The sequence below is a fragment of the Myotis lucifugus genome, unplaced genomic scaffold (genome assembly GCF_000147115.1).
Source record: "Myotis lucifugus unplaced genomic scaffold, Myoluc2.0 scaffold_128, whole genome shotgun sequence".
Lineage (NCBI taxonomy): Eukaryota > Metazoa > Chordata > Mammalia > Chiroptera > Vespertilionidae > Myotis > Myotis lucifugus.
This window is the reverse complement of record NW_005871176.1, coordinates 389,209-412,130: the sequence shown is the minus strand read 5'-3', so window position 1 is coordinate 412,130 and position 22,922 is coordinate 389,209. Positions and strand designations below refer to the sequence as shown.

Here is a 22,922-nt window from a genome sequence, read left to right as displayed (position 1 = left end):
CCCAGAAGATGCAATCAGAGGGCATTCGGTGGAAGGAACACCTTCTTTTTATTAGCACAAACTACAGTTTTCCAGAGTGACCAGCAGATGAATGGTTGTCTGGGCTGGCCAGTGAATCTGCTCCAAATAGCCCCCAGCACAAATTGTTCCCCAGCCACATGGCAGAGAGCAGATTCAACTTTTAAACAAAGTTGCTTGTTGGGTCACAGATTATACAAGGCAAACCATGCTAAGTTAGACCCCATAAATTTGTGATAAATCAGCCTGGGCTCCAGCAAAGTTTACCTTTGTGCTGTCTGTGAAGTATTTGCTGAGCCTCTAGGGAATGTAAACCAGTAAAGGTCCCAATGAACTTGAGAACAAACTGTAAAGGCCCCGAAGCTTTGGTTGGTTGTTTATGTGTAGACAGATGCTGTTAAGTACAGATCCGCCACAACCAGTCACTAGAGCAGGCCAAGCCGGACTTCTGCTCGGAAACCCGAGCAGTCGGAGTTACTGCTTGTCCTTGAAATTACAAGCACTGTTTTTAAAAAGCACATTCATGGAGTTTCCTCAGAAAATTAAAAATGGAACTGCCATTTGACCCAGTGATCCCACTTCTAGGAACATATCCTAAGAAACCCGAAACACCAATCAAGAAGAATGTATGCAGCCCTATGTTCATAGCACAGTTTACAGTGGGGAAACTGTCCCTCCTTATTCTTTGACATCCTAACAAGGACTCATTTTGTATTTTATTTTTTATTTTTCTTTGCCATATGAATCTCGACTACACCATCAGTTCCTGAAGACAGCAACTTTGTTATGCTCACCATTCAACATCCCAAACAGTGTTTGTCACCTAGGAAACACTCAAATAATGACTAATTGAACGGCAGAGGATTCCGGAGTGAAGTGAAATGGTCATTCTTTTACTATTTACCTTTCAACCTGGAAAACACCACCAGTGAAGGTGGAACTGGTAAAGTTCATTTTTTGAAGGAGGTGTCCAGGGTCAGGGTGGATTTTGAAGGAGCCATCCCTTGCAGAGCCCTTAGTCACAGGGTGACAGGATACAAAATGAGTAGGAAGTAAATGGTTAGAAGTAACCAGGGTGGGGAATCCCAGGGGAAAATGGACTCATGAAGAAGCCCAAATCAGTGTACTATGAGCTATGTCTCGTCTCTGCACCTTCTGTGTCCCATTCTTGTACACGCCGCACAGCCTTCTGATTCTTTGCTATTTTGTGGGTGGTTCCTTGAGGGTTGGAACTAGGTTTCCTTCTTTGGGCCTAGTTCGGGCCTGACTCACAGGGCTTGGCACTCAAGGCATGGTTGTTGAATTGAAACCTAGTTGCAGGCCTTCAGGGGGCTATTGAAGGGCAGGACAGGTGGGACGCTGTGGTTGCATCTGCACTTGCTGTAGGATATAGGACCCATCCAGAAGGACTCTAGCGGCCGTCTAGCCCAAATCCTAGGCCACAGGGTTGTCTCACAGACATCAAGTGACAGGGTAGACCTTGGACTTAGCTTATGAATCCCATTTCTGTCTTTGCCTGTTCTTGTTTTTATTTTTTAATTTCTTTATTGATTAAGGTATTACATATGTGTCCTTATCCCCCCATTACCCCCTGACCCTCCCTGATCATGCCCTCACCCCCCTGGTGTCTGTGTCCATTGGTTAGGCTTATATGCATGCATACAAGTCCTTTGGTTGATCTCTCCCCCCTTACCCCCACTCTCCCGTACCTTCCCTCTGAGGTTTGACGGTCTGATCGATGCTTCTCTGTCTCTGGATCTGTTTTTGTTCATCAGTTTATGTTGTTCATTATATTCCATAAATGAGTGAGATCATGTGATATTTATCTTTCTCTGTGTTTTTATTTTTTAGTTATCTTGGAAAAAATATTTAGTGAAGTAAAACAATGAAAATGAAACAGAGTAGAGAGCCTAGAAATAAACCATTCATATGTGGTCAATTAATTTACGACAAAGGAGCCAAGAATGCACAATGGAGAAAGGATGGTCTCATCAATAAATGGTGTTTGGAAAATCGGACAGCCATGTGCAGAAGAATGAAACTGGACCCCAGTCTTATGTCATACACAAAAATCAACTTAAGCATTTTTTTAGCTAATAACCATAAAGGAACATAACATATATGTAAGACTTAGCATCATGATATGAAACGCTCAAATCCAGCATTTTATGCAAGATCTACATGAATATCAAATTTTATTTTCCCCTAGTGCCTTTTCCTCTTAAAACTACTTTTCTTACTCTTCTGAACTTTATATTTATCATTCCCTTGTCTTAGCTAATAAGGAAAAAAAAGCCTTGCTATAGTCGTTTCAAATACACACATACACACACGTGTGTGTTTATATCTAAATTCTAGTTCAGTATGTCTTGTTTTTGAGCTTTATAAAAGTGGCAGCATCCTAGCTTGCTTCCTCACTCCCACCATCAGTCTATTTCTGGGGTCACTCGTGTTGATGCATGGACCTTAGATCATCCATGTTTTCCTCATTCTCTTGTGCCATTTCCTGTTTGGGCCCCTCAGGATTTGGGATGACTCCCACACAAAAGGTTCCAGTTAACTCTAATTTTAACTTTTTACAAGCTGTCATTAAGTTTTCCCATGTTGCTTGCCTTATGGGAAGCTTTTAGTCATTTACTAATTTAATGAAAATTAGATATCCTTAACCTTAGAAATTTGTAGTGAAATATTGCCAATTAAGATTAATTGGGATTAATGCAAAATAGGAGTTAAACCACTTTGCAGCTTTCAGCTAGGTACAGAGGGCTGTCTGGAAGGAAGCCTTTACGAGCGCTGGCATGTGGGGTGAGGCTGCCATCAGCATATTGAGCTTGGCAGTCTGAACGGGCTCTGTGGAGGGTTAAAGCAATGTCTTTTCCTGTTGGTCTTCTCTGGCCAAGTTACAGCTTTTCTTTTCCTAGGTAATGCACTGCTCACCTTCTAGTTGATCCCTTCTAAATCCCAGTGTGTTCTGGATTTAAGCTTCAGTGTAGCTAGGCTTACTTTGTCTAAATTTCTATTTTAGTTCTCAGGAAGATTGTTAATATCCAAGTTCAGAATATTTCCAAAGACCAGATGTTTTTAGGAGTTGTAAATGGTCTGCGAATTAGAATTGTATGTGCAATTTTTCTGTGGCCTTAGCTTTGATTGTTTTAAACCAAGGTTTCTCAAACTTGACTCTACTTACATATTGGGCCAGGTCGTTGGCATCTTTCCTGTGCATTGTAGGGTATTTAGAAACATCCCTAGTCCCTACCCATGAGATGCCAGTAGCTTCCCCCCTCCCAGTGATGACAATCAAAATGGTCTTTAAACATTGCCAAATGTCAGTGAGGGCTTGTGGCAAGGGCAAAATCAGCCCCCGTAAAAAAAACACTAGTTTACACCTTCCAAAAAAGTTTTAGGTTCACAGCAAGAAGGTACAGAGGCTGCCCATATAAACCATGTCCTCACACATGCATAGCCTCCCCTGTGGGTTTGGACAAATTTCTAATGACACATATCCACCATGTATAGTGTCATACAGAGTGGTTTCACTGCCCTGAAAACCGACTGTGCTCTGCCTGTTTATCCCTGCTTCTCCTCCAACCCTTGGCAACCACTGATCTTCTTACTGTCTTTATAGTTTTGTCTGTTCCAGAATGTTATATGGTTGGAATCCCACATTAAGTACCCTTTTAAGATTGATACATTAATATTTCACTTAGTAATTTACATTTAAGTTTTTTTCATGGCTTGATAGCTCATTGCTTTTTTCTTATTTTTAAATTTTACTTTCAATTACAGTTTGCATTCAGTATTATTTTGTGCTAATGTCAGGTGTACAGCATAATAGTTACACAATCAAATACTTTACAGAGTGTTCCCCCTGATATTTCCAGTACCCACCTGGCACCATAAATAGTTACTATAATATTATTGACATTATGGCAGCTCATTTCTTTTTTGGGTACAAACCAAAGAGTGCTGTTGAATTGTATAGTAAGAATCTGTTAGTTTTGTAAGAAACCACCAAACTGTCTTTGAAAGTGGCTGTATCATTTGCATTCCCACCAGCAGGGAATGAGAGTTCCTTTTGCTCCACAATCTTGTCAGTATTTGATGTCAGCATTTCGTGTCAGCATTCTGGATTTTGGCTATTCTTACAAGTGTTTAATGGTATCTCATTGTTAATTTACATTTCTATGATGTTAAGCATTATTTCATGTATATTTGCCTGTATATCTTCTTTGGTGAGGTCTTTAGCTCATTAGTTTATACTTTTTAACTAGCCTACTTGAATGATTTAAGGTTTTCTATTCTTGCACAACTATGGGTTTGAACACCTACCTCCAATTTAGAGCAGTAGGAAAGGCTTCGGGGTTGGGTTGACTGAGGTGAATGTTATAAAATATTTTTTATTTTAGAACATTTAAGACATATATTTGCATACATACAGAAACATACTGCTATGAATTAAACAGTTCACAGGTATTAACTAAATCATTGCAAGAACCCTATGAAGTGTATGCTTTCTATTTTATGAATAGAGGCTTGTAGAGACTAACAACTCTGCCCAAGGCTATAAGTTAATGAATGGCAGAATTGGGAATGGAATATGTCTCACTAGTGTCAAATCAGCTGGTCTATGTTCTCGACCTTAGAAATGGTGTTAAAATGTCTTCCCATGCCAGCGAGCCATACGCATGTCACCGTGGCCTTGGCTAGCATAGAAGGCATGGCACAAGTAGGAAATTCATGGTTGCTACAATGTTTTGTTAAGCAAAACAAGTGCTACAAAATTTCTGGTGTGTGTGTGTGTGTGTGTGTGTTTGTATGTGTTTGTATGTGTTTCTTTGCAGGTAGCCAGTGTGTTGTGGGTCCCAGAATAAATTGTCACTGATAACCATCTTGAGCAGGGGATGAGTCCCTCCCCCCCTTTTAAAATAGCCTGCTGTATATGCCATATTAGTTACCTGAAAATGAAATTGCTTCCAGTTAACTTAATGTATTATGTCTTTGGTGAATATAAAGTAGATCCTTGTCCCTGAGCCTGTTTAAAGTTATATATCAGGAGTGTAGATGGTCATAGTCAAAGGTTGTATTTCATTACAGCCAAACATGGCATTTCCAGGATTACTTTGTATATTTTATGAGGATTCCTTAGCTTCTTGATTTAGGGCTTTTAAAAAATCCTGAGATTTGCCTGACCAGAGCAGAATCAGGATACAGATCAGATAGTGCTTCTGACCGGTAGTGTTGGGGGCTCCGTCTGCCTTCTGTGTACTCCTCAGAGTCTTGACCATTTTACCTGGCCCACCTTTCTCACCTTATTTCTTGTTGGTCCTCCTGAGGTCTGGCCTTCTTGTTACAGCCCACTCTGCACTGAATTTACTTTGCACTTTACCAGTCTTGCCCCCACTTAATTGTTCCTTACCATTCACTACATATTTGTGGTGACTGGCACAGGGTGGCTCTCAGTAAATATTTGCATCATGAAATTAAATGAAGAGAGTTCTGTGAAGCACACAGGGCTGAAAGAAGGTGCTCGGTAAACGAGAGCAATCTTTATCCTCCCAGGCCCCCTGCGCAGCAGTGACGCCAGTGTATTGCCTTGTGGCCACTTGGCCAGCTAGTGTGACCTCTTGGCTGTAAGTGGTTTGGTTCAGGTCTTTGTCTGTCTTGCAAGGGCCTGGCACCAGGGAAGATGTCCCAAGCTTTAGTGAATGACTGAAGCACTGAACCTTTGTGTGCATTTTGCTGCTTGTTCTTTGCCTGCCTTTCTCCTTGGCTTGGAGCTCATCAAGGAACCTGGCCCGGTGGTGCTACCTAATGTTACCTGTTTAAATCCAGGTTATAGCAAAGCATAGAGCTTAGTCTGCTATTCGAGCATGCTGACTGCAGAACCCATCGGGAGTTAATACATCTGCATCTCCCATGGTCTGCTGAAAAGCCAATGACACTTTGATGTGGGTAGAACAGGGTCACTTTCTGAACTCTCTGGCCTGCTTCCCACTTCTTTGCTTGTCTTTTGGACGCCTCCACTTGAGACAGACACTGCTATCAAAGAGAGACTAGCAGTGTCCCTCCAGGAGACGGGACCGAGGGCCCACTGCAGGCCTGCTTGGTCTTAGCATACCCTGAGCAAGCTGAAACTGCAAAAATGTTGTTAAAAGAGGGTTTTTGGTGTTTCTGTTGGCAAAACGACTTAGACACTTTTATTTCTTTTTTCACAGAGTGATCAGCAGCTGGACTGTGCCTTGGACTTAATGAGGCGCCTGCCTCCACAGCAAATTGAGAAAAACCTCAGTGACCTGATCGACCTGGTACGTGCCTTGTTCATGTGGCTTCATCTGGGGCTAGGGCTCATAATTGGTCGCTTTAGAGTACCTTTTCCCATGCAGAATCAAAACACACAGGAAACCTGTCTCTCCAGCCAGACACCACCATGACGTGCCTCCAGACAGAGAAGATGGGTTTCATAGGGTTGTCTTCATTCAGCACCCTCCCCCGTGTTAATATGCCCAAGGCAGGAGTTCTGAAGTTGATTACAACCTGTCTCCTCCCCCCACTGGCTTGTTTTCAGTTTCTAGAAGCTCACCTTTAGGCACGAAGAAGAGGTGGCCACACATGCAGCGAGCAGTCAGCAGTGGGTACAGGCTTTAGTAGTCTCTCTGCCACAGTGGAAGTTCCCACGCCCAAGCAGCATGAAAATCTACCCTGGGGAATGCTTGGGTGGCTTCACTTCTAGTTTGAAACGGCATAAAACACAAAAGTCAGTTTTGGAAGAGAGTTCATCACATCTATTTTTTTAATATTTAATTTTTTTGAGGTTCAAAATCATCGTTCTTAAAATGATGCCTCAGATTAACTGTCACCATAATATTTTTTGAAATGCTCAAAAGTATTAAAAAATATCTGTGAAGCTATGGGAAATATTCAAAAAGGTAAAATAAAATAAAATCAGGCCCCTAGAGGCCAACTGAGTTACTGCATCGTTTGGCCAGTGAGTTCTAGCCTTGGAACCTGAGCCCTGAATCCCAGTCCTCTGTTCTTTTCCTCTGTCCCATGTCTTCTTGAATATAATTATCAGTTGCCAATCCTGGCTCGTTGGTGAGGTTTGAAAACTTGTTCATGTGCTGTAATGATATATTTAATTTCATTGCATGAATTCCAGAATAGTTTTACTAGGGAAAAAATGTGAATTGCAGGAGATGCATGTCATTCACCAGTCAGACTCTTCACAGTGGTCTGGAAGGTCCAGAGTGAAGCTATTTTATGTTTATAGGGACACAGACTCCCAGGTTAGAGGCAGCTGTATGAGACAGAGTGGAGCCTGTTGAAGATAGCACGTGAACTTGCTATCTTTTGTGTGTAATAATTCAGGAAGTGGGAAGAAGGAGGTTTCTTGAGGTAAATGATCCAGACAAGAAAGCCAGCTATATAAGTGCTTGTGATGGCGGTGAAGAGGAAAATGGAAAATATGATGGGTCCTGTTGGACAAGTACATTCTTTAGATGAGTATTAAAGAAAGAAGGTTGAATGTGATGCAGATAAACCTTCTATATGTTCAGAATCGGGGATCACAAACCAAGAGCCAGGGAGGTGACATAAAACACTGAAGTGGACTTCGTGTAGACAAGGGGTCTGGCTGGCAGGCTCCATCTGAGAGCAGTGGCCCCTCTGCTCCAGGCACGTGGTGCCCTGTGGGAATATGGTGTCTGTTGCTTGTTTTCAGATTTTTCTGGAGGAGCTGTACATTTGGAGTTATATGTAATATATCCTGGTTTTTAAACATCGGCCCGAACATTGGATTGGTTAGATCTGATTTTGTGTAGAATTTGGGCATGTGTCTAGGAAATGTGAGTTGTGGGGACAGGGGTCAGAGAAAACAGTCTGTGTTGGGAAATAATGAAATAGAAAGTTGGATAGGTAGGAGGTGTCCTTGAAAGTCAGAAGGAGGGTTTTAATTTGATGTGGTGCTAATTGTCACCACCAGCCCCCTTACCGAGCTTTGTAGCAACACTTGTGCTAAGCAGTTTACCTGTGTGTCTGTGTTTAACTCTCAACAGTGCTATAAGGCAGTATTACCAGATGTAGTCTAGAAGTGCTGTATGTCTGCCTTTTTCTCGGTTGGAGGGTTTTGGTGAATCATATGTGGAAGAGGTGGGCAAAGGTTGAAGGTAAGATCAGATCCCTAATTTGGTCGGCTGCAGAGGCTTCTTTTTCTTTTAAACTCAGCATGAAAGTGTGCTTAGCGGAGTTTAAGTTTAGTTTGCCCATTTAGTTATGACTGTGTTTTAGAAATAAACCAAACATAGGATGGATGATGAGCAAAATTTTCTCAGTAGACTCTTCTTGGTGTTTAACAGGCTATTTTGTTCTTATGGCTACCGAAGTGTTTTACTGCAGCTGTGTATTTTCTCTGTGATTCCCTCGTCATCCTTCATTTCAGAGATGTGCACATTGCTGCTTTTATGGAAACCTGGTCGGCTGGTTCCCTTGCTGCATGTGCCACTTGTCCTTGGGCTCAACAGGAAATTGCAGCATTGATGGTGAATGAAGGAGCCATCTTTCACCTTTGCCAAATACTGGGTGGGAGAGATCAGCCCTGAGGTTGAGTTTGCAGGAGGAGGCTCGAACCCAGGTTGAAGAGCCACACTGTGTCTATCCCTGATACATGATGTTGTATGCAGCCACTGCCTTTCTACATTTAACTTTGTCTTCAGTAGAATGTGGCTGGAAAGGGGATGGAGGCAGGTGTAGGTTGTGGGAACGAGCTGGATACTTTTATTTATGTTACCATTTCCTTGACTCTCCGTAATGTATATATGACCACTTCATCTTTTTTGGGTGATTTAGACTCTGAGGAAGAAGCCAGGGTGGTGGTGTGGCTGAGTAGCACCAGGAATCCCGATTTCTCCTGCTGGGGTAACTCTGCTGGGTACTTTGGGTCTGATCATTTACACTTAGCGACAGGTTAAATATGGTGTGTTTTCCTGATGTGTCAAGTCTTACCTGTTTGGGGAAAACTGTTAAATAATTTAATTCATTAGTAATCTAAGTATTAAAAATGATGTATTGGAGAATAATTTAAAATTCACATAATTAAAATGCCCGGCCGTTGTGTGGCTCAGTGCTTAAACGTCGACCTATGAACCAGGAGGCCATGGTTCAATTCCTGGTCAGGGCACATGCCCAGGTTGCTGGCTCCATTCCCAGTGTGGGGCGTGCAGAAGGCAGCCGATCAATGATTCTCTCTCATCATTGATGTTTTTATCTCTTTCTCTCCCTTCCTCTCTGAAATCAATAAAAATATATTTTTTAAAATTTTCACATAATTAAAATAAAAACACCTAGAGCAGTGATGGCGAACCTTTTGAGCTCGGCATGTCAGCATTTTGAAAAACCCTAACTTAATTCTGGTGCCGTGTCACATATAGAAATTTTTTTATATTTGCAACCATAGTAAAACAAAGACTTATATTTTTGATATTTATTTTATATATTCAAATGCCATTTAACAAAGAAAAATCAACCAAAAGAGTTCGTGTGTCACCTCTGACACGCGTGTCATAGTTTCGCCATCACTGAGTCCTAGAGACTTGAAAGACATCCTTTCTTAGAGCCAGACCACTTAGGAGTGTTCACTTTTGCTGGAGAGGCACTGACTTCCCCTCACCTGTTGTCTGGAGGCCAGCCTTGGGCCCCATCTACCTGCTAAGGCTAAACAAGAGGCCATAATAGACTCCCATCATCCAGAATGGCCTGGGGAATCGGTGTTCTCATTAATTTTTTTAAATATGAAGTATGATGAATGTTCAAATGGAAATGAAGCATGACTTTTCAGCGAATTAGGATCTGGTAAAGCACGCCTCATTAAAGCTGTATTGACATGCTTCAGAAGCCACTTTTGATTAATGATCTGCTTCAGGTCCTTGTTTTGCACTGAGGTATATAGGAGCATTTGGCCTGGTTTTGTACTGGATCCTATGACCAGTCCTAGAACTTACTTCTTTGAATGTTTTCCTTTAATCATTGTTTTTCTTCTATTTTCCCTGGGAATGACAGGTGTGGGGTTTTTTTTTTAACTGGATTTGCAGAATTCTCTTATTCTTGTAAGAGTTGGTCTGTGCTGAGTGTACTGCTGTGGCTCTGAGGTTCACTTGCAGTTTTAGTTTCTTCCCAAAGCTGTAATTTCAGAAAACTCACACTGTTATGGGTCCGTCAAGCAATGTATTCGGGCCTTTGTTTCATGTAATCTGGGATCAGTCAGATGTTTTTAAAGCCGCTAATGCACTGCTCGGTGCAAATTGCAATCATTCCTCCCATGCTCACCTGCCTAAAATAATGAAGGGGAGGTAGTTGTTTTCAAGAAAAGTCTCCAATTTTAAGACTGACAAGAATGTTAGGATTTGCCAGCATTCCCCATGAAGGGAATGGCCTCTCTCAGATGTTGGAGCCAGAGAACTGTAGGCAAATGTACCCAGTCCGCCAGTGGTCCGATTACAGTGTGGTATTAAAGAGAAATGTGGCGTGTGCTTGGCAGCTAGGCCAAGGCAGCCCAATTTATCATGCCGGATCAGCTTGCTTTTTTTCTTTTCTCTTTCCAGCATCAGAACTTTTGCGGCCTTGGGATTATAATGCTTACTCTGATTGGTGGGAAATGACCTCCTTTTGCAGATGGCCCAAACATCATTTCATTACACATTAATCCCGTTGTACTAGAGTAAAGCCCACCGAAACCCATTGTTAAGCTGATTCAAAAATACGCACAGGTCCATGTGGGCCAAGAATCCTGTGATGTTAAGATGCTCCCTTGGCTTCCTAAACTTTGACCTTCTAAGGCTTTGCTCTACACATTGGCAGCAATAGCTGGGGTATATTTTGAGCCCTGAGCTGAGGAAGGAGTTTGTTTCTGCAAATTGGCACCCAGCAGGCCCTCCATCCTTTGCCTTATTAAGAGCAAACCAAAAATAGCCCTAAATCTGTTTAACTAGGCAGAAAGTCTCTACTTGTACTGGTCACTTCATTTTTTAATTCCTTTCTTTGCTATAGTCACCCAGAGGTCCAGCTCTTGGGTGTCCCCAGACTTTGGGGACGACATCAGCATTGGAAAAGCACCCAAGCCAGACTTGCAGGCTGAAGGTGAAAAGAGACATCCCGACGCTCTGACCAGGGAGGGAGTTGACAACTTGATCAGTTTTCATTTCTGTATATTCCTCTTTTCAGCAGCCAGAGTTGCCCTCCAGAAATAGAAAGGGCCAGCTGGGCACAGGGCTTGCACTGCCAGCCTCAGCAGTACCTTTACTTTGAACAGCTCGCAGAAATTGTCCACCTCTAGTCCAGGTAGCAAAGGAGCAGGAGGCCCTGACAGATCAGAAGGCTGGAGTGCACGGGGTACACTTAGGCCTTGGGGCTCAGTGAGCAAGTGGGTGGAGACACAGCTTCGCGTCTAAGAACCTGCTCTTTGTGAACTCGCACTCATTATGACTGGTTGGTAAAATTAAGGCTAATAGTATATTTAATAGTTCATTAGTATTACTGATTGTCTGATTTCTGCTAAACATGGGTACTCAGATTTCAGACTCTAGTAGGTGAACCAACGAAACCTGGAAATTATTTTTCCCATGACTGCTGTGTGGAATATGGTATCAAACTCAGTTCTGTTCCCAGGTGATGAAGACGTGCTGGCTCTTGAGGGTCTTGAAGGCCAAATGTGATGTGGTTTAGTTCAAGTGTGAGCAGTGAAACTAAGAGCATTTCCTTGCTTAGTTTCCCCATTGTTATCACCATTTAAAACAGTCTCTACCAGCATTTTTTCCTCCTTAATTTCAGACGCAACATCTAAAATACCTTTTCCTTTCCAAAGGGGTCTTAGCCGAAGTGGGTGAAAAGTTCATGGATTCAGTGGACATTTACTAAGCACCTCTGAGTGAGGTACTTGCTCACCCCGGGAGGAAATGCAGCCTTTATTCCTTGGCTCCCCTTTCACAGGAAAAAAAGAAAAAGATCGGGAATCCTAAAACTTGATCCCTGATAGAATGACTTCGGTTGGATTCTCTCAGCCCCTTGGTCTTCCCAATGACTGTCGAGCTACAGAACCAAGATATTCTTTCTATGTTTGACATCTATGTGCTAGACACACCATTCTAGGTGCTGGGGGCGCAAGATGAAAGGCCTTGCTCCATAGTGTGTGCATTTAGTGGGGAATTCAGGGAAGATTTTTCTAGAAGAAGGAAGACTTGGCCATGGTCATGCCCTCTGTTATCTGTTGAACAGATACCTAGCAGGCATATTTGTCTTTGAGTAAAGGTGTTCTAGGCTCTGTAGTGGTGGGCCCAGTCAGCACAAGCTTTGCTGTCTCTTCTGACTTGTTTCTGGCCACCTTTCACTTGGCCTCTTACTGCTTCTCAGATTCTTTCCCCAAAGTATTCTTGACAACAGAGGGGAGCAAATATATGTGTGGAGTTTTGGGGGCAAATCCAAAGTGGCTGCCTCAGTGGATAATTTTGTTTAGTCTTTTAAAAAAATTGTGTTCCAATTCATTACATGCCCATATGCAAGAGATTTTAATATAAAAAGAATGCTTTTCCACCAACTCAAGTTGATGCTCCAGAAAGCTGGGCCCTGTCCCCTGGGACATGGCTTTGCCGAGGCTCATGACGCACAGCACTGATGCACATGGCTGGTGCCTGTGGAGCCAAGGCCTGCTCTGTGGCCCTGCCAGGCCAGGAGGAGTCTGTGCTGCACCCCATTTGCTGTACCTAGGGAGGTGCCCTGTGGGGTTCCGTTGGAAGTAGGGGAACTTGGCTTCCCTTCTCCCATTTGTCAGAGAGTTTGCCGGAAAGTGTTCTCTCCTAGGCTGGACACTGTCTCTGGAGCAGGAGCAGGGGAACGGATTGAATAATTGGTAATTATGCAACAACCCCTGCAGCCTCTGTTGGACTTGTGTTCCCCAGCTTTCCTACAGGCGACAATGCCGCAGTCCCCTTTACCAGGGAAAAAGCATTCCAGCCAAGGGCCTCCAGCAGGATTTTAATGAACTCCATTCCTTGGAAAGTTGTGGTGAGCCTTGTCATGCGAGCCTTCGCTCTCTGAATGGACTGCAGCTGTGGTGACTACAGCCGAGAGAGCCAGAAAGCAGACCCCTGGACCGACGTGCTGACCTGGCCCTCTGCTCCCACGCAGGTCTGCCACCGGAGGGACAGGCCTTTCATGACCCACCCTGTCGCTGAGGCGAGGACCCTGCCAGCTAATGGTGCAGTCTCTGATTTGTGTCAAGGTGGCAGCTGGGCAGACCATCTAAATCAACGGTTCTCAACCTGTGGGTCGCGACCCCTTTGGGGGTCGAACGACCCTTTCACAGGGGTCGCCTAAGACCATCGGAAAACACATATATAATTACATATTGTTTTTGTGATTAATCACTATGCTTTAATTATGTTCAGTTTGTAACAATGAAATTGGGGGTTACCACAACATGAGGAACTGTATTAAAGGGTCGAGGCATTAGGAAGGTTGAGAACCACTGGTCTAAATGCTGTGATTTGCTTAGAAAGAGGAAATGGGGCTTCCTGGGAAATGGCCCTCACCTGACCTGCTCCCCCAGAGATACAGCCAGAAGCTTCGAAGTTCTCGTGAGTTCTGTTACAGCAGAATAATACACCCACATGTGAGTCCATTAAGAATGAGATGAATCGCCTCCTGCGCAAGCAGTTCAGAAATTAAAGCATGAACCCAAATGAATGAAGGAGGAAAGTACAGGGGCCATTTGCTTTATGTGTGTTGTGTTGTGTTCCTTGGGGAGCAAAGCCTGTTTCCAGGAGACTGATGAGATGTCCCCTGGTCCTGAACATTTCTAGAACAGTAAACTTCCCCTGGGGCAAGAGGGCCGTGCCGCAGAGCTCTGGACCGAGGGCAGAACAGAGGCCAGAATGAATGGTGTTGGGCGGCTCAGAAACAGGCCCAGTAATGTCATAACTCAGGATATAGTACAAGTGATGTTCAAATTTCACTACGAGAAAATAATTGATTATTGAATAAAACTGCCAAGACCACTAATAACTTCGAAGGAAAACGAGCCAAATATCTATTGCATAACATGTACCCGTACTCCTAGTGGACTAAAGAACTAATAGTAAACGAACATAAAGGAACCAGAGGGAAAACATCAGTAATATTTGATACTGAGATGGGGGAGGCATTTGTATGACAGAAGCTAATGTCAAAAGGACGGCTTTGGCATATGCAAAGTTAACTTACAAGTTTAAACAAAATAAACTTCAAAGCAAAGGGCAAACTCTGGAAAACCATTTGCAGCTTATGGCAAAGAACGTATCTTCTAAAATCTTTAGAAAACACCTCTGAGGTGGTTAGTGTCATTGTCCCCACTTTAGTTCTGAACTAAAGGAGAAGCAGGGGCTTTGGCAACTTGTCCCAGGTCAGCAAGTAGTGGTGGAGCCAAGCTTTGAACCTAGGCATTCTGACGCCGGGTTTCCAACCACTGTGTGCTGTTGCCTCCATCAATAAAGAAAGGTAGGAATACGCTGCTGACAAAGAGCTCGGCATGCAGATAGGTGACTCACAGGAGGCAATGCACACAAACCTTTCTTCTCTACTTGTCAGGAAAGTGCAAGTAAAACAAGATAGGATGGTGGGAGCGTCCTTCCCTGATGCCCCTTCTTCCTGCTCAGTGGACGGACTGCATCCTCTCCGGGGGGCAACCCACCGTTTTCCTGGCTCCATAGAATTAATTTGTCAGCTCACCTTGATGTGGAGTCTCTTGAGGAACAAAGACTGAGCAATTGAGGGACTGCTCTCTAGGAGTTTCGCCATCCATATTGTCACATTAAAGGTTCTGAGAAGTCTTGCAGTTGAAAGAAAAGAACCTGTTTTCCTTTAACCCAGCATTTTTCTGAGTTACTTTCATGGAATCCACTTTGGAAAACATTGGTTCCTGGAAAGGCTCATAACCTACATGTCAAATGACCTGGACTTTAGACCCTTTTTGGCAGTGGCCTTAAGTGTGATGTTAGCCAGGTTTTAAATTTTCATAACTGGTAAAATGGCATAAAAAGAAACATAGCTTTCCCAATTGTGTTTTTTTCCCCAAAGGAGAACTGCTTCGGAAAACTTGTAGCTCCTTCAGCAGGAGGGGATGGGTGGGTGGGGAAAAGCACTGCGTGCAGTAAGCAAATCTTACAGGAAGTCAGGAAACCTGGGCTGTAGCTTTGGGCCTGCCATTCACTTGCCACGTGATCAGCAGGTCTCTCTGGGTCTCTGTAAAGTGAGGGCCAGATGGTTTCAGTATCTGAGTTCTGCTGCCTGGACTGGAACAACATCACCATGGATACCCTTATGTTGATTTCACCACCTTCAGGATCCCCTTTTGCTGGCAGAAGTGGCATCTGTTTCTCTCAGGTCTTTGACCCTGTAACTGCCCCACAGGGTATGTATGCGGCAGAGTGGAGCAGGCTGGGGCCTCTGGCAGTTACCCGAGTCAGTCTCCACTACCTGGGCAGAGCAAGACTGACAGGGTCTCGAGTCCCGTCTCTGTCACCTTCCAGCTTTCAGACCTCAGGCAGGTCACTGCACCTCCCAGGGTTCCCTCCAATACACAAGATTGGGATAAGAAACCGGTATTTATTCCTGGGGCAGTTGCCAGGATTTAGGAGTGTACATAAAGTGCCAGCGTGTACGTGTAAGACAGGTGCTTAATAAATGCTAGCTGATGCTTTCATTAATTACCTTCGTAGGCTTTCTCAGGCCTGTTTGTTAACCCCTGGGTCCTGCCTGCCTAGGGGCTGTGCCCTGAGCCCCCAGGCAGCCTTCCTGACTGTGTTTTCACAGGTGGACACAGCCCCGGCCTTGCCTTTCACAGGATGGGGTTTATAACCCAGCGCAGGATTGTCGGGACTTGGTTTATTTAACCTGGAAGGGGAGATGAGAAGGCTGTCCATTGAGGCACTTTAAATGGTCATGAAAACCCCCCCTGCCTTCTCTGAACTATCAAGGTTGGGCTCCCTGAACAGGAAGCTGTGGGAATTGCCAGTGCCTCTTGCTCCAGTCAGAGAGGAGGTCAGAGTCAGACGGTGGCTGCCTGGTTTCGTGACTAGGACTTTTGTCATCCCACAGATACCTAATACCGTGCTTGTGTTCTGAGCTGGCAGGGGCGGGCTCCCTGGATGGTGTGGGTCTTCCCCTGCCCCTTCCTGGTACTCTCTTCTGTGCGTCAGTTCCCCGAATGCATAACTGCTCCCAGGTATCCCTCGGAGTTCTTTGGAAGCCCTGAGGGAAAAGCTAAAATGGTTGGATGGTCAGACAAGGTAGGAGGGGTCCTAAGGTTGATCTTACCGTCCAAGTTGTCTGACAAGCCAGCTGACACGGTAGCCTCACTCACTGGTCGTCTGACCTCATCGCTTCATTTTGGGCACCAAGAGTTGCCACACGGTAGCTGTATGTTATCCAGACAGGACACCTGTGAACTCTAAGCCCTCAGGATCCCTTTCTGTTATCCAGGCTCCTGCTTTCTCGTGCTTCACTTCCAGTCAGTGTTCAATAACATTTTATCAAGACTGCTAATCTCCTGTTCATGCCTTAACCCACATCTCAAATCTCCCTCCCCCTCCCCACAGGGCCAGCGCAGCCCCCAGGCATCCCTTCCTCCAGCTTGGGAACACCCAAGTCCACGTGTGACGGTGTTTCACAGTCACCCAGTGATGGTCCTCTGTCCCAGGGCATTTTCCCCCTCCTGGGCCTCTCCTGAGTCCTTCTCATGGTGAGGAGGCTACTTAGCACTTCACCTACTGCTACCTGTTCATAGGCATGATGCAGGAAATGCATCTGAGGTGCCACCAGCCAGGAAGTGGAAGTTCGGGATGGGTAGAAGCAGAGTGCCCATTATTTTGCACATTCCTTGAAAACAGATTGGTTATTGAATGGTCCCCCTCCCTTCCTATACTCGCTTTATGTGCCAGGTTGAAGAAGCCTATTTTAGTATGCTTGGAGATCAAGGTTCTTGGTGAGGTGTTTTTGGGGCTCTTAGTCTGAGATTGCTAGCCTGCAATGTCTGCGTAGGAGCATTAGATGTGATCTTGTTGAGCACCTCGAAATTGACAGGCACAACCGAACTCACCTCTCGTCATCACCACATCTTAGCTGTGTGACCTGAGCCTCGATCTCCTCATCTAGGAGATGGGTGTGAGGACACTAACCTTGAGTTCTAGAGACTGTAAATGCCTAGCATAGTACCTGGCTTGTAATAACTGTCCGCATGGGGTTCTAAGGTCACATCAGACTTCCACGAGCTTGATGTAGCCATTGTGCAAATGAGTAAAACCCTGCTGGCCTCCTGATTTTTCATTTATAACTGTCAGATGCCAGATACTGTTCTAGACCCTTTACACATTTAGTTTCTTCAAACCGGACACCACAAATCAAGTCTTCTGTCCCCATTTTACAGATGAGACAACTGAGAGAGGCTTACTGAGTTGGTCACAGCCTCACAGCTAATTAGTAAGTAGCTGAGTCAGGATCATCCCCAGGCCCGTCTTACTCAGACGCCTAATCCCTCGCCACGCTGTCTGTGCTCACAGCTTCCCCAGGAACAGCTTTCTCCTTGTCACTGCAGGCCACCAGCAGACAGCTGACTCTGAATGCAGATATTGTCACGATAATTAGCACCAGCAAGAAGTTGCTCAGTTTCCTAGAATGTAGCTGTTCCCCTTTCCAGGCTGAAAGGATGTCCTGTTCTGGCCTTCCATTGTTAAAGATGAAATACTGATGGAGATGGAAATGGCCATGGTAATGATCATGTGACCTCCCGTGTCTGTGGATGCCACCACCAAGCAACCTCCCTGTCCCTGTTCCTTTTTTGTTGGGAGGTTGGAGGTGGGGATGCCTTCCAGTACACCCAGAGGCTTCCGTGGCTTACATAAAGGAGTCAGAGCTTTCGAAGGGCGCAGGGCTGAGGAGGGGTTCGGGGAGGAGGGGTTCGGGGCGCAGGGCTGAGGAGGGGTTCGGGGCACAGGGCTGAGGAGGGGTTTGCCCTCCTCTGTGTTTGGGTCATTGGTCCTCATCAGGCCGGGCGCTTTTTAGTCATTAGTCAGGCAGTTTGTGGTTGCCCCTTTGCCACATGTGTTGCTGCCTTCCTGGACCTGTCACACTCACAATTAAGACTCATTAGAGACCTGTCAATCACAGCATGCACAGGACCTGCCCATGCTAGGCCTCATCCAGGGGCAGTCCAGCCCCACACCCACACACCCTGCAAATGATCTCCAACCAAATTCTAGGTGCTTGGTGTGCAGGAGAGAGGTGAACAGCACCTGTGAAACGCCAGATTTTTAGGTCCTGGTGGGCCTGTTACCTTTTACATAATTGAAACCTTCTAGCTAAGTCCAGAATTGATGTTACAGATGGTGGTGGTAGAAGTTTTGTCAGATGACAGCTTTGGAATAAGTATCTGACAGCAGTCCACTCAGAGGAGAGACTTGAGCCAAACACAGAAGAGATTTAATTACCGCTAATCTCCCTCTCTGCTCATTCTGGAGTGTATAGGCACATTCATTACTATTGACTGGAAGCTGAAAGAGGACTCCAGGTTCAGAACAAACCCCTAGAGGAGATTTGCCCCAGGCTGGAAATGATCATCTTTCATAGTGGATTTTCCCCTTTCTGTGTGCTGAATATAAGGTGGGAGAGAGAGGTGTGTCAGGCACTTTACAGTGGCTTACCACTTCTCCAACGTGTCCATACCTGTGTCATTGACTTTCCTACTTCTAAACATCGTACAAAGCCACGTCTCCAGGTTGTGTCATTCAACAGGGGTTGCTTAAAGCACCTCCTGTTCATTGTGTGCCATTATTTTGTCTTTTTAGCACCGAAAGAGTCCTCTGGCTTCGAAGCACCTGTGGAATGAAGTAATGCTCATCCTTATCCCCAGACCCCAGATAGTAGTCCCGTCATTGATGTTAAATAGATATTAGTTCATGATCCCATAAACCCTCTCATCCCCAAATTCTGAGAGGAGAGGACTGTTGTGTTAACACTTTCTAAGCTGTGTAATCTTAGAGATGAAAGGGCTGAGCGATTAACTCAGGAGACCTCAACCCCATGTCCTCAGACCTAGTAGCCCAGGTGGCAGTACACAGAAAGGCTATAAATCATCGATAATCTTAAAGATCATCTGAGCTGGGTGTGGATGGGCCCTGAGTATCTAGGTGGAGTAAGCATTTTAGGTGCTCTGTGCCTCGGTTTCCTCATCTCTACAGTGGAGAGAATTATGAACGTACCTCATTCTCCAAGAAGGCAGTTGTGAGGGTTAAAGGAAGTTGTGTGGGTGAAGTGCCTAGTGCAGTGTTGGGTGCAAACAAGTGCTCAGATCAGTGCTAACCGCTGTGTGGAAGGAAAGGATGATGGTGGTGAGCTTGCCTTGTGGGCTTTGTGACAACATGTAGTGAATGGAGGAGCAGTGCAGGAGTTGGAACAGCTTGAATGCCTTGCCTTTTCCACTGCAGTTCAGCCGTCCTTCTCAGGAGGCGTGTGCCCTGCATTTTCCTCTTTGGCCAGGTCGATGGGTGAATGTTCTCCAGCCAGGAGTAGGGCAGTGAGATCTCACAATACCAAGTGGGCCTTACCTCTTAGATGTTGGCAGTGAAGGTGTTCAGCTGGGCATGTGACATGTAGAAGAACTGCATCTGGGAGCCCAGGGGAGAGGCTGGCCCCAGGGGCATCGGGTGCAGCTCAGGCTATGGAGGCCACTGGAGACAAGGTTGCACATGCCCAGTGTGGTCACTTTAAAGAGTGCTGCCCACCCGCATCCAGCCTGCCAGGGGAAGGTACATGCATCCTTATTTTAGAGCAGATCAGTGAACATTTGTTGCTAGTACCCCGCCCTAGGTTACCGGATTATTCTAACAGCCTCTGGACCTCCCTGCCTATAGTCACCCATCCACCATCCCTCTCTGCAGCCAGAGCAACCTTTCCAAAACTAGTCCTGATCATGACCCTCCGTGGCCCGTCATGACTCACTGTGTCATCGGATTGAGCCCTGAGAACTCTTGATCTGGCCCTGTCCACCCTCCTGCCTCCCCAAGGCCCCTCTACTCTAGCCATACTGGCCTGCTGTTGGGTCTGCCAAAGGCCCTGTGCCCCTGTCTTGTTGGCTCTTTGTGCACGCTGTCCCCTGTGCTGGGAACACATCTCTATACAGGCTCTGCTTATCTTCAGACCTCTGCTTGGGCCTCACTCCCCACCCTGTACCACTGTCACAGCTAATATCTGCATTCAGAGTGTCACCAGCCATGGCACTCGCCTTTACTCTCAGTTGGAATCGCTTAAGTATATGACTCTTTCCTGCCTGTTAAGCTCCCTGAGGGCAGGGATCTTGTCTACTTTGTTCACCTTTGTATCCCCGGTGTGTCGATGTAGTGGGCACTCCCGAAGGCATGCTCCAGCCCCTCCTGAATGCTGGAACCTGAGCTGAAGCACGGGGTCGGAGCGCTCATAGTCACAGGGAGAGAGATATCCAGATAGATGTAATACCAGGATCCGGCGGAGAGGAACACAGCACTGTGGGAGCACCACACAGGAGCACCAAGCCCACTCTGGTGGGCGGGTTTCAGGGAAAGCTGTTTGGAGTAGGTGAAGCCTGAGATGCCTCCTAATAGGGTGAGAGGAAGGGAGTTAGCTGGGCAAAGATGGAGTAGCAGCAGTGTTTCTGTCCAGATTACAACCTGTGAATTGATGCCTAGTAAGCTTTGGGCATTGGTTCAGGCCCCATGGGACCCTTGCCAAGAAGCAGGTGCTGGGCACACACTCCTGTTCTCTGAGGATCAGCTGCTTGTTGCCAGTCAGACTTTCTAGATGGAAAAGAGAAAGGACAGAGATCAATTGATTATCTGCAATTTTAAGATTAGAGCTGGGAAACGTGCCTTTTTCCTAGATTACTCCATGTGCCCGCCTGCCTCGGGAAAAGCCCACATCAGTCCTTTCCTGGAAGCCGTGACCTTGTTGGCTCTGTGCAGACCAAGTGCTTTATGGAGCTGCCAGTGCCACCTGCCTTTATCTGGCCTAGGACTTTCCGAATCAGATCATCCAGGCGCTCTGTCAAGTCCCGGTGCCTCTTTCACAGCTTTGGTCGCTAATAGCCACTGCTCCCAAGGGAATCCAAAGTAAACTCCTGGCTTTCCATTTGCCCTGAACTCTTAGCTTTTGGTGGAGGAGAGGGCTGCAGGGTCTGTGCCTGATCTTTGTTACCCTTAGAAATCACTTAGAATTGGCAACTCTTTTCATAACTGCTTGCTTCTGCTTCTGCCACTTGGGTGTCAAATAGGCAAGCATTCCCTCTGGATGGCGCAGGGGAACATCACTTTTCTCTTTTAGTGCAGGTCATCTGCCCATGTGCAGGCTGCTTCTCTTGGAAATACTTGTGGAAGTGCCGTATAATACACGCAAATGACAAATACAGTCTCTAGGTCTGAGGACGTGCTGTGTTTTCCCCTGCATTTCTGCCTCAAAACACCTTGACAGAAGAGCTTTCCGGTATGCTGTCTGTGAGACCTTAGGGAGGAGAGAATCCACCCCGTCTTCTCCCAGGTGGTCCTCTTCTGTTGACTTAAGGGATCACCGGAACCACTGAAAAGGTGGCAAGGGATACGACCAGGTGCTTCATTCTTGGTGAGAGCAGAATTTGGACCTGTTGATAACCCATTGGTTTCCACATTCTTTCCATTCTTGAGACCTCGGGAGATTTGCTGATGCTCCCGGGCTCTGCAAATCTTTCCCCAATTAAAGGGCCTCCCAGTGGTTGCATAGCTCTTCTGCCTCAACTTTCTGCCCTTTTCTGTTTGTGTTTAAAATTCCTTCTTTCCAAAATGTTTACCCTCGGCAAGTCTCCTTGAAAGCCCCCACTTTTGTTTGGGGAAGGTTTTTTTCCTTTTCAGTTTTTATTCCGCCCGTGTCCAGGAAACTTAAGTCCCTTTGGACTTGCTTGTGCAAATGCTCTCTGGTCATTTTTTTGTTACCCTTGGTGTGTATATCTCTCCACAGTCTTGGGAGAGGGCAGTGGGTGCTCCTGGTGTTGGTGCTGTTGCAGTTTCTGGGTGGATGAGGGACTGGAGGGTCATTTGGGTTTCACTCTGGGCAAAGTGAACAAAAGAGCTCAGTCCTCCCGGGGTTCTGTTTAGTGGTAAGGAGTACTTCACGGTCAGGGAAGTACTGTAGAGGAATTTGACCTTGAACGATCAGAGTTCTGCAGCAGGAGGCTAAGCTCTGGAGATGAAGGAGGATACTGGGTTCCTGTCAGCTGGAGCTGGGAGGCATAATCCATCTGAAATGCACGAAGACCCCCTTCCTGGGCTTTGCCCTAATGGAATTTTCTATCAGGAGGGCCATCCAGCTCCTGCATTTCGGAAACTGTATGGCATCCTCTTGCTGGTGGACCCCACAAAAACTTGGAGGTCTGAGAGTATCTCTCTAAGTTAGGTCCTGCCTTCTGGTTGATGAGAAATGTGAGACATCAAAGTGAGTTGGAGAGAGTTCACTTCCCCAGAGCCGTCGGGAAACCCGGTGCAGGTTGGTGGGCACTGGCCCTGATGAGGAGTGCCCAGGTCCTCCCCTTAGACCACATCTGGTTGGGGAAACAGATTAAAAATACTTGAGCCCGGCCAGTGTGGCTCAGTGGTTGAGCGTCGACCTATGAACCGGGAGGTCATGGTTTGATTTCAGGTCAGGGCACATCCCCGGGTTGCAGGTTCGATCCCCAGTAGGAGACGTGCAGGAGGCAGCCAGTCAATGATTCTCTCTCTTCATTGATGTTTCTATCTCCCCCTCTCCCTTCCTCTCTGAAATCAATAAAAAAAAAATCTATTTTAAAGAAAACAACACTTGAGGAGAGCATGGTGTGCTCAGCCTGCTCTCCC

General features: G+C 45.8%; 1 protein-coding gene across 1 annotated transcript in view; it reads left to right on the top strand.

Annotated features, from left to right (window-relative positions):
* The first annotated feature begins 942 nt into the window (after positions 1-942).
* The window catches only part of CAPZB (capping actin protein of muscle Z-line beta subunit), a 73,904-nt gene continuing 51,924 nt past the window's right edge, over positions 943-22,922 (top strand). Inside the window, exons 1-2 of the mRNA XM_023758386.1 lie at positions 943-961; positions 6,234-6,323. Of these exons, the coding sequence (XP_023614154.1) occupies positions 6,267-6,323 (57 nt within the window). The 5' untranslated portion in view covers positions 943-961; positions 6,234-6,266. The remainder of the gene's footprint in view (positions 962-6,233; positions 6,324-22,922) is intronic.